The 12,230-nt window shown below is 37.1% G+C and overlaps 1 protein-coding gene across 1 annotated transcript in view; it reads right to left on the reverse strand.

Annotated features, from left to right (window-relative positions):
• LOC150080609 (uncharacterized) overlaps positions 1 to 12,230 on the reverse strand; it is a 186,668-nt gene that overhangs the window by 34,288 nt on the left and 140,150 nt on the right. The window contains exon 10 of the mRNA XM_090380753.1: positions 7,811 to 7,890. Coding sequence (XP_090236879.1) covers positions 7,811 to 7,890 — 80 coding nt within the window. The remainder of the gene's footprint in view (positions 1 to 7,810; positions 7,891 to 12,230) is intronic.

The raw sequence follows: 12,230 nt of genomic DNA on the forward strand, positions 1-12,230 counted from the left end.
GACAATAGTTACAAAACAAAAAACTTAGCATTAGTAGAGGCATTTGATGCAAGAAAGCAAGCTTATGCAGCATCAGCCAAAAAAAAAAAAAAAAAATTAAATAAATAAATAAAAAATAACCACTTCCACTTCACCCCTCTGTTAGTTTGAAATACCTGTCCAGCTGAGCCTTAAACTTATTTAGGCTATCAACTTCCACGACAAGGGATGGAAGTCTATTCCACCAACCAACCACCCGCTGGCTAAAAGCAAATTTCCTCACGTCTATCCTACATCTGTCTTTTCTCAATTTGAATTTATGCTCTCTCAGGTGATTATTCTGAGCAAGAGGAAGAATCCCATCAGCACTGAGCATGCTCAAACCATTCAAGGCTTTATACACCTCTATCAGATCACCTCGCTGGTGCCTAGTCCCCAGATACTGTAATTTGCAAAACTTAAGCCTTTCTTCGTAAGAGCACCCCTTTGTTCCATTCACTAATCTTGTTGCCCTTCTCTATACTCGTTCCAGCAGCTCTACATCCTTCTTGAAATGAAGCCTCCAGACCTGTATACAGTACTCTAGGTGTGGCCTGACCATTGCCTTATACAAGGGAATAATCACCTCCTTATCCCTGCTGGAAAAATTCCTGTATATTATTGACAATACTCCATGAGCTACTCTTGTAGCCCATCTGCACTGCTGAGAAAACTTCATATCTGCCTGCACAACCACCCCCAGGTCCCTTTCATTCTCTACCACTGTCAGTGTAGTACCACAGAGTTGATACGTTGCTCTGGGGTTGCTGTTTCCCATATGTAGTACTTTACATTTGTCAATGTTAAACTTCATTTGCCACCTCTCATCCCATCTGCTCAACCTTTCCAGATCCTGTTGCAGTAGCATAGTGTCAGTAGTGTCCTTGACAACCCTGCCAACCTTTGTATCGTCTGCAAACTTGGACATTAAGCTTGATATACCATCATCAATATCATTTATAAATACAGAAAACAACAATGGACCCAACACTGAACCCTGAGGCACTCTACTAATAACATTAGTCCACGATGAGCAGTGTCCATTGATTACCACCTCTCTGTCTTCTCCCCCTCAACCACTCCTTTATTCATAGCAGAAATTTGCCTCCAATGCCACACTGCTCCAATTTGTGCAGCAGTCTTCCATGTGCAACAGTATAAAAAGCCTTTCTAAGATCCAAGTATATAATATCAAAGCTATTCCCTGCATACAGTTCTTTTGTGACTGCATCATAGTATCCAATCAAATTGGTCAGGCAAGACCTTCCCTTAACAAAACTATGCTGTGTCTGAGCTATAACTGAAGTCTTGTCTAGATGATCCTGCAGTGCTTCTTTAACCAGTGCCTCCATTAATTTTCCAGGAACAGAAGTTAAACTAACAGGTTTATATTTACTTGTGTCACCCTTTGATCCTCCTTTGTGAATTGGGGTCACATTTGCACATCTCCAGTCCATGGGTACTTCCCCTGAGTCCAAGGAAGCTCTCATAATCGTGACTAAGGGTTTGCTTACTTCCTTTGCTGCCTCCTTTAATATAACTGGATAGATCCCATCCACCCCAGGTGGCTTTCATGTATTTATCTTCAACAATTTCTCCTCCACTTTACTCTCAGTTATTACAAGATTCTCTAGCTTACTGCCAGAGTTGAATACACCTCTGGCATTCCCCTCGCTGAATACCTCCTCATGTGTGAATGTCGATGCAAAATATTCATTCAGTTTGTTAGCTACCTGAGCAGGATCATCAACAGTTGACCCATCGATATCAAGTGGACCAATCTGATTCATCCCCTTCCTTCTAGAGTTTACATAAGTAAAGAACTCTTTGCTGTTTTTCTTTGCATCCCTTGCCAAAGATTTCTTGTAATCTGCCTTCGCCTGCCTAACGTCCTTTGTAACTTGGTTACAGATCAACTTGTATCTATCAGAGGTTTCTGTGTCACGTGTTAATTTGTATGTATCCCATGCATTTTTCTTCTCTGCCATATGTCTCATTAGTTCATCTAACATCCACTTAGGCCTAAACCTTGAACAATATTTCTTAGTTGGTATGTAAAGCCTAGTAGCTTCCAAGATAAGTTCTTTGAATGCTTCCCATTTTGAATTTGCTGTTGGTAACATCAACAGTTGGTCCCACTGTATAGAATTTAAATACTGTCTCAGCCCATCGTAGTCGCCTTTACGAAAGCAATAACCCTTCCCTTACCCCTAATGGTAGTTACCTCTTTAAGTAAATCCCACTTCAGCACACTGTGATCACTGCCACCTAGTAGTTCATTTACCTGCAGATTCTTAATGCATGAAGAATCACTACTGATAATCAAATCAAGAGTATTACTCCCTGTAGTTGCCTCCCGAACATGCTGATGTAGAAAACAATCATCCAATAAATCCCCAAAAGCCTTGCTAGTGTGTGAGTGACCAGCCCCCAAATTCCAGTCAATATCTGGGAAATTAAATTAAAATCCCCCATTATAAGACTCTCTGATTTACTGGCCCACTCTATTTCCCTGTACAGTTTCTTATTATACTCATCAGAGTCATTAGGCCTATAGCACACTCCTACACTCAATTTTGATCTCCCAATGCTTATGTCACACCAAACTGACTCGACACTGCACTGTCCAGCAATGTCAACTGGCTTCACTTCCTTGGATTTTATGTATTTCTTAACTAATAGCATAACCCCTCCTCCCTTCCTATCCTGTCTATCCTTTCTGTAGACATTGTACTCCCCAAATTCCAGTTCTGCATTTCTTCTATCTGTGTGACACACGTCTCTGAAATCCCCACAATATCTGCCTTTGATATTTTGAGCAATACCTCAAATTCATCAAATTTTTTACTAAACTCCTAGCATTGGTGTACATGCAAGTATACATGCACCTGTTCTTTTTCTTAGCTACCCTAACCCAACCTATGTGTTTATTTGTAACCCAATGATTCCCAGCAGTCTCTGAAATATCCTGCATCTTATTTTCCAGGCTGCAGCTCATTCCAATAGAAGCAGTGCAAGATCTACTAGTCCTTGTATCCCCCCAATCTAGCAGTTTTCCGACCCACCTAACACTGCCTCGATAGCATCAGCAACTAACATCAGCAACTTGTAAACTAAGTGAGTGTGAGTGAGTAAACTAAGGAAAAAAGGTGGTCAAAAATTTTTGATATGTCAATAAGTTTAGAATTATAAAATCTGACTTAAATTCATATTTCTCTATCAAATATTTTTCTGATGAAACCACATTAAAGAAAGACTATAACAATATATTAAAAAAAAAACTTACATACAGCATGCAACTTAAGCAGAGAAAAGTTTTCTATTTCTGAAGATTTATAACAAGACTACAAACTTGAATTTTTTCTTGGGTTTTCTGTCTGTGGTCAGTAATATTATTATATAATTACTTCAAAATTAAAAGTCCTATTCACAATGACAGTAATTTAAAAATCATCCAAAGTGACTGTCTATATTGTTTATACAAATACACAACCAATAGAACATGAAAAACTGAATGCATCAGATTTTAATATACTAGAATATTGTACAAAAATAAAAATGAAAAGCATCATAAACCATGATCTCTAAAAGTTGCTTCCCAATAATCTAAAAATGCTATGCTGTGAAATAAACTTAAATAAACCACTTTTTAAGTGGTCCATACTTAACTGGTGTGCAGTAATTTTTGCATAACAAATTTAGATGACAATATTGCTGAAAATAGCATATTTCATAAATTTTTTTTGCATTTGGTCTAATAGATGAATTCTGATGTAATGATTACTTTTCGACTGTTTCTAATATAAACACCATATTTTTTGGACTATAAGCTGCAGTGGATCATAAGATGTACTCACATTTTAGAAGGCAAATTTTTATTTTTTAAAATTTTATGTGCAATACAAATAGACAAATCGAATTTTTTATATGCAAAAAATAATTTTAAAATATTTTAATATGCAATATATTTTATTGTATGTTATTCAAATACAATTGCACAAGTGTTTACTAAACAAAATATCCATGTAGTACGAACTTACTCATTGTAGAATCTTAAAACTCTGTATAGTCACTCATCATTACCAATGTTGCTATCTGAACTTTCTGCTTTATTCAAAAAGTCTGTCATCTTTGGTACTGTCAAAACCATTGCTTATTCCTTACTTCTTGAAAGACTTAAAGAAGTAGGGTTTTATTGATTTTTTTTTCTTGACAATAAAGGATGAATTGTAGTGAGACATACTACTATAACAAGGCAGCAATAACATATTCTATTTAAAAAATGACAACTTATAAAGATACAGGTGAATTTTAAGTAATGTTTCCCAGGAAAAAAGTGTCTTATGCATCTGGAAAATTTGGTAAATAGTGAAAAGATTTTTTTATCTTACTTCTTTGTTTTCCATTACTGGTCTCACAAGTTTTTGGATCATTCTTCCAGTGATGATAGCTAAAGCCAGCTAGCTATCAGTGCTGAGAGCTCAGGCCATTCTGCAATGAGTATTTATTTATTCTTGAAAAACAAAGTGCTCTGGAACAGCTATTGCTTAGTGATGGGCATAATCAAGAATCATAATAGAAATAATCAATTATTACCAATAATCAAAATAACTGATTATGCATTTTCATAATTGATTATATGCAAATTAAAAATTAGGTGATTACAAAATTGACCAACTACCTTCAAAATACACAGTTAATGTTACCTAAATGTATACTTTGATGGGTGTAGTTATCTTGGATCACATGGTTATAGTCTTTTTCCATAAGCATCTCTAGGTGGTGAGGCAACAAATGAATTCTGTGAAATTCATTTGTTTTTGTTGTAGAGTTGGGGGAATGTTGCTGTTAACAATTCTCCAACTCTATTTCAGAATGTTTTTGATTTTTTCCATTTGGAACTTAAGTTTCACCATCTAACTTGCCCAAGAGTGAAGTAACTGTTCTTAATGACTTTAATATTTGCAGTTTCAACTGGTTTCAGTTTTCTGGTTGTACAAATCCAGCTTGCAGAAAGGGTGAGGTTTTTTTTTGTTAGTAATTGCTTTGCACAACTTGATCCATACCTACTAGAATACCAGCAAACCCTAATCTCACTCTAACTCTATTGATTCTTTCCTCACCAACCAAAATACACAGTCAATGTTACTTATCCTCTAAGTATCTCAGATCACAACTTGTCGATAGTCTCTTCTGCAATAAAGTTTTTGTCTTCTGGCCATTCTCAGCCTTGTGTTGCTTGGCATTACAAGGATGCAAATCCAATAATCTACATAATATAGTCATTAAACAATTGTATGCAGATAAAAATTGTGTCATTATATATCTATATGTTAGTAAAGCATTTGATACTGCCCTTCATTAAAGGCTGTTATATAAATTGGAGGAAGTTGAAGTTACTGATTTCTGTGATGTATTGCAGGATGGCTAAAAGATAGGACACAAAGATAAAGTCTATAAGGTGAAGAGTGTAATGTTTTCACAACTGAAAAATCTTCAAATATTTCTTTATTTTTTCTTAGATCAATTAATAAAGGATAAAGTTTACTGCATTGATACTGAATAAGAGACTGGATAAGATTGAGTATGCTATTATTCTTTACCATGTCCCTCTAACCAACAGGATTCATTCTGTTGACAGTTTAGTGGCCATATAGTATGGACAGCAAACTATTTGTCATACTGTGACTTTGTAAAAAGTCATGCAAATCGTTGCAAGATACGGACCACAGCAATTTTAAAAGAAAGAACTAGTAGGTAAACTTTATAGCTACTAGAAAGACCTGTAAAATACCAATTGTCAAGTTAGATTTCTCAGTAACCATGGCAACTGTGTTTGTGAAGCCCTGTGCATATATTTCTACACCAATGTCTCAATTTTATATATTCATTTTAAGACACAATATTTTTGAAATTGACACATTTGAGAAAATGTGTTAATTTCATAAAATTTGGTACAATTCTAATTGCATTTTAAAAATTAATGATTCTTGGTCACTGTTTTAAATGGAGAGAACTCATAACTTGAATAGAGATTCAAAAATTTGGATCACAGAAGAAGAATTGTCACAAAAATTTGGAAGGTCCATGATCTTTAAATAAAAAGCTACAACTAGCAGTTATTTAAGACATTTAACCCTGAAGTGGCCAAGTTTCTTTATAATCCATATATCATAAAAGTTCTGAAAATAATAACAGAAAACATTCTAATGCATTTTAATGTCCTTCTTTAGGGTCTCTAATATTGTTAATGCTCATACTGTAAATTATTGATGCCAGTAATAGGTGCAATTTTTTCCCAATAGTGTGCAATTTTTTTCAGTGGTGGTCAAAAAAATTGCATCACCTCATTTTTTAAATTGTTTGTCCTTATACTGTCAGCTAATCTTTTAGAAATAGCTGAAAGAACATAAATAAGTAATAACAATACACATATGAAACTATTAATTGGAGAAAAATATACTTTTATGCCTTATGGGTACAAATAACATGAAATAAATATTTTTCTCCAAAATAATGGTACGTTACTTATGGTTCATATAATAATAAAAATTCAATGAAAGCAGTGATTTCAGTCATTTATTATTAAAATAATAAATGATTGAAATAAATTAAAAAGAACTAAATAAATTACATTTATTTAAGCAGGTGTGCATGCGATGGTTCATAAATTTAAAACTTTTGCTAATTTCATGAAGTAGTACTTATGGTTTTGGCTCTATGAGATGGCACAGAGTCATCCTGAAAAATGCAATTGGCAACATCCCCAAAGTGATCTCTAATTGTGGGAATTAATTTTATCTCAAGAATGCCCTTGTAAACTTCAGTATTCACTGTACCTCTCACAAATTCAAGAGATAACCACTCTTCTATGTGAAATATAGCCCCATATAATTTAAGATGCAGAATATTTCACTGTGGAGATGATACAGTTAGGATGAAATTCTTCTCCTCTTCTTCGTCTAACACTCTGATGGCTGTCTGAACCATTGCAAGTTTGATTCATCAGAGAAAATAACACATTTCCACTGATCCTCAGACCAACTAGCATGCTCTTTTACCCACTTTAGATGCAGGACGGACTTTCATTTTCTTTTTTTCTTGGGTGACATGCTACTAATTCCTATATGAAAAGGCATCTATGTACTGTAGCAGTACTTGCCTTTACTCCTGTATTCTCCTCCCATGCTGTTTTTAGATCTATCTGTGAGGATCTTTGGTTACAGACATACAGACAGACCAGAAATCTGTCCTGCATTACAGAAGATATTCATGGACATCAACTTCCTTTCTTTCTGTATAGACTGCCAGTTTAATATTCGTAATAAATGTGCCACTGTTGACTGATTACAGTGAATCCTTTTAGCTATTTCATGCATAGATTGTCCCTTTGCATTTAATGCAGCAGCAACACTTTTCCTATGTGGTGTTAATTGTGAAAACTTAGCAATTGCAATAACACAGAACACTGGGCTCATGGCATATGCACTGTATTTATACTGCTACGGGGTGACGCAATCATGTAGAACATGACATCATCAAATAGAGCTTGCCAGAGATGGATGATGAAAGATGAAATAAGGTAATGTTATTACAAAACATATATGGCATATTGCCAAATTTCACAGAAATTCAGTGGATTTTGCAGGTGATGCAATTTTTTTGAGCACCACTGTATACATCATATCTCACTTCCTTGCAATAAGTTAAGATACTCTTTGTTTTGCTATATACAGTAAAGAGGTTCCCTATTGCATACAATTTGGAAATAAATATATATATAATGAATTACCGCAGTGATCTGAAACTGCTGTCGTGTGTCACTGCCCTTCCTTTCTTTGGAACAAGGGTTAGATGGCTGTTTAATATTAGCTAAGAAGAAAACAAAAGATAAAGTTATGATAGCTGACAGTAAGATATACACAGAAATTATTATTTTGTGTGTGTGTGTGTGTGTGTGTGTGTGTGTGTGTGTGTGTGTGTGTGTGTGTGTGTGTGTGTGTGTGTGTGTGTGTGTGTGTGTGTGTGTGTGTGTGTGTGTGTGTAATTACCTATGAGAAGTGTATTATTATTCAACCCAATATGTAAAGTATATTTAAAATTAATATCTAAATAAACTTAATATCTGAAACACAAAGAATAGCATTTCAGTTTTTTAATCTGTGATCAAAATAGCTTTTGTATTTAGAATTAATAATTCTAAATATTAAATATAATAAAAAAGATTGATCTTATAAAAAATGATCTTATAATTCTTGAACATATAGTGGTAGCTATGTGTTCAAGAGATTTGAGTTTACTGCAAAATGTAATGTTTACATGTTCAAATTTCATAATTTTCAGTACATATGACAAATTAGAAAAACAAATATTCACTCGAAGCAGCTTTCCACTAGACTGGTGCTTAACAACAAGTTAAAACTTGGTGCGTGCATGCTCAGAAGATGTCCTTGTAAGCCATGCTCGCAATTGTTTATCTCTTGAATCTCTTGAACACATAGCTACAAGTAAACTTGGAAAGTCGGGCACGAGGGAAATTTCATGAAGAAAATTTTTTGCTTAAAGGTGAAGATCACAATGTGAAGTACCTGCTGATTGTATTTTTTGAAAACTGTTAGTCACTGTTAATGTGGCCTACTATTAAGAAGTTGTAAAATGGCTGAGAGATACAATCTGCTGTAAACACCTAGGTTGGCTCCTTCACCTTGTGGAAAATTGCGGAAGCAATCAATAAAATTTCAAAACAGGAGCAACTTGTTAGAAATGATCATTTCAAGGGAACACAGCATGGTTTTGTAAAAAGAAAAGCTTGTTTAACTAATCTGGAAGTAGTTATTTTGAAAGAGTCATTATGAGCTGAATGTAGGAAATAATTTTTACATTATTTATATGGATTTTAGCAAAGCATTTGACATTATCTGAATGACAGGTTACTCTATAAACTGTTAGAAATTTGGTATCAGGGGTAAAATCCTTAGGTGAATTACAAAATGGTTGCAGGACATGAAGCAGAGAGTTATGATTAGTGGTCATCTCCAGAAGTGGGGGTACCTCAAGGATCAGGACTGCTGTTGTTGTTTCTGATTTTTTTAAAATGACATTGACAAAGGGATACAAAGAGTAATATCAACATTTGCAGATAATACCAAGATTATAAGAGTAGTTAATGATTGTCAGAAAAGTGCAGCAATGTTTGGAAAACAACAATCCCAAAATAACTTACACAGAAGTAGAAAGAAGTGTGTGTGTGTCTGCGTGTGCGTGCGTGTGTGTCTGCGCGTGCGTGCGTGCATGAGAGAGAGAGAGAGAGAGATTTTTTTTTTTTTTAATTTAACCATGAACAGTAGATAGATTTTCAACAACAACTATTTACATTCTATGTATGAAAAGAAAAATAAAGAAACTTTTTAGAAAGAAATACAAACGTTTCAACATTTCAATTTCTGGAATTAAGAAAACAGTTTCTTGGCATTGGATCAGTCTCATATTTCACACGTTGAAGGTAATGGACTCTTCAGTGATGGTGATGGTGAAGAGGTGACCGCCACTGTTCCATTCGCTGTTAAGATGATCCACAGTTTCTGGTCTTTTGCAGTGGAATTCGAGTAGAGTCTGCTCTGCAACTTCCTCCGTAGGCTCCACGTCAGATGTTTGCCAATGTGTCGACAGGAGGCACATTGTCACTGCTTCTTGTGTGCTTCAAGTAGAAGTTGTAAATGATGGCCTTGGCAGCAATGAATAGGAAGTTGCACGTGGTGTGTGCTATCTGCTAAGAGTGAAGCAAGTACCAGTAGTCCTTCTGAGTGTGGAAGTGGTTGCAGGCAAGCTTTGCTGCAAACAAAGTGTATTTGACCAGTTCCTTGTTTACAGGGCATGACAGGTATGTGTGTTCCATGGTACCTGGAGTGGCGCAGAAGAGGCAGTAGTTTGAGGTGCATAATCCGAAGATTTGTAGCTTGACTGGGGTGGGAAGGATGTTGTGCCACAGTCTCCACTGAATGTCTGCATCCAATTTGGAACATTTCATCCTGTACGGAAGGTTCCACTGAAAGTTAGATGGTGGCGTGTGGTGAGTGGAGAGGGGTACAGGGACAGCTTGGCAGGTGGATGATGGGAAAATCATGGCTGTATGGCGAGACATGATTAGTTGATAGACTTTTTTGGAGGGTGCAGGAGACATAGGTACCGTGTCTTCTGGTGATGTGATGACAAAGATTGGTGTAGGTGAGGATCCGGTCACATTTCCAATCCCTTTAGCTGTAGTGATGTCTGGAAGAGCTTGTGTGATCGCTGATTTTAGATGTCTGTGTTGCTGCTTTGCATTTATGGTTTTAATGGGCAAATCTTCTGATCCTTTCCATTCAAGGTGTCAGGAGGTCGCTTATGGTTTTCAAGAGAGACCAACCCTTGTCCCCCGTGAGTAAGCGGCTGGCTAAGTTTGGAACAGGTCATCCAGTTGGTTTTGTTCCAAAGGAAGTTTCAGACAGATGCCTGGATTTGGTGGAGGAAGTCAACAGGTGGAGTGAGAATTTTGAAGGTGTGCCAGAGAATGCTTGCCGCCATATGATTGATCACAAGCACTCTCCCTCTCAGTGAAGATGTGGCACACGCTTCTCCATTTCCCGAGTACTTTGTTGAAACGACTCAACAATTCGGGCCAGTTCTTCTGGGAGAAAAGGAGGGTATTGCCGAGGTACACACCTAGGTATTTCTGTCCCTCGCTGGACCATGTGCATTGGATGGGGGAGTCGGTTCTGGTTTTCCAGTTGCCAGCCCACAGGCCGCTGGTCTTCCAGCGGTTGAGTTTTGCACCTGATGCTTGAGCGTAGAGATCATGAGACTTTTGAATGTCTTCAAATTCGCTCTTGTGGCATATTGCAATTGTGACGTCATCTGCATATGCTGAGTAGGTTATCTTTAGTGGGATTCTGGTAGCAGCGTTCATCAGGATTGTATACTGGTGGCAATTTTATTAAGGAATGGTTCTATGGCAATTGTGTAGAGTTGTCCAGAGAGAGTGGGAAGCCTTATTTTATCCCTCTGGAATACAGAAAGTGGCAGGTGAGCCAGTTGTTCAGTTTCAGGCAGAATTTGGCTTCCTTGTATAGCAGATGGATTGTTCTGATGATGTAGGGTCCATATCCAAAGGCTTTCAAGGTTTGGAAAAGGTAGCTGTGTTCAATGCTGTCGAATGCCTTTTCCTGGTCAAGGCTAATTAGTGCTAGGAATTCTCTTTGGCTGTTTGCAGTGGAGAGGAGGTCACGGATCAGATGTAGATTGTCGGGTGAGAATTTTGAAGGTGTGCCAGAGAATGCTTGCCGCCATACGATTGACCACAAGCACTCTCCATCTCAGCGAAGATTTGGTGCACATCGATCTTCCAGGTACTGAGTATGTTTGTTGGTGATCGATGATATCAGGGAGAGTGGATTTTAGTCTATTGGCGATGGCTTTGGCCTGATTCTACAGTCTGTATTCATTAAGGAAATCGGGCGGCAGTTTTGTAGATTGGTGCAATCCCCTTTCTTGGGAATCAGTCGAGCGACAGAGGTGGTGACCAAACCTGGTAGTCCATGGGACTGGGCTTCTTCAAGCATTCGAAAGAGTAGCACTCCAAGTTGATCCCAAAATGTTTGGAAGAATTCAGAAGTCAGTCCGTCCAGACCTGGCGATTTATTTTTGGAAAGGGCTTTGCATACTACTGTTAGTTCTTGTAGGGTGATTTGTCTCTCCATACTGCATTGGGTTGTATGGGAGATTTTTTTAAGTCCTGAAAGGATTTCCTCAGTTGCCTTTGTAGAGGTTTCTCGAGAACTGTAAATTTCTCTATAAAATCTTGTTACTTCAGAGATTTCCTCTGGGTCTTCAGTGATGTTTCCGTCTTGCAGCTGAATGGCAGTGATGGTGGTTGATTTGTGATGTCTGTAGCCTAATGAGAAAAAGTATTTGGTCAGGGCATCAGATAGATTTATGTGGGTATATCTCGATCTGAGTAGGGTGCCTTTTGCAGAGTGTTCTAAGTGAGTCTGTAGGCTTGTAGTGTTGACTGATGGGCCTGACTATCAGATGGGAGATTTTTCAGCCTTTGCTCAAGTTGATAGAGGTTATTACGCTTTTGTTGATTTTTCTGATGGCTGTAGGTTTGCGAGAATGATTTCAGTTGAGTTTTAATCTAGGCCACCATGTGTTTATGGGCTCCAATCTGTCTTTAG

This window comes from Mastigoproctus giganteus, chromosome 9 (genome assembly GCF_048544385.1).
Source record: "Mastigoproctus giganteus isolate SK-2022 chromosome 9, ASM4854438v1, whole genome shotgun sequence".
In the NCBI taxonomy this organism is placed as follows: domain Eukaryota; kingdom Metazoa; phylum Arthropoda; class Arachnida; order Uropygi; family Thelyphonidae; genus Mastigoproctus; species Mastigoproctus giganteus.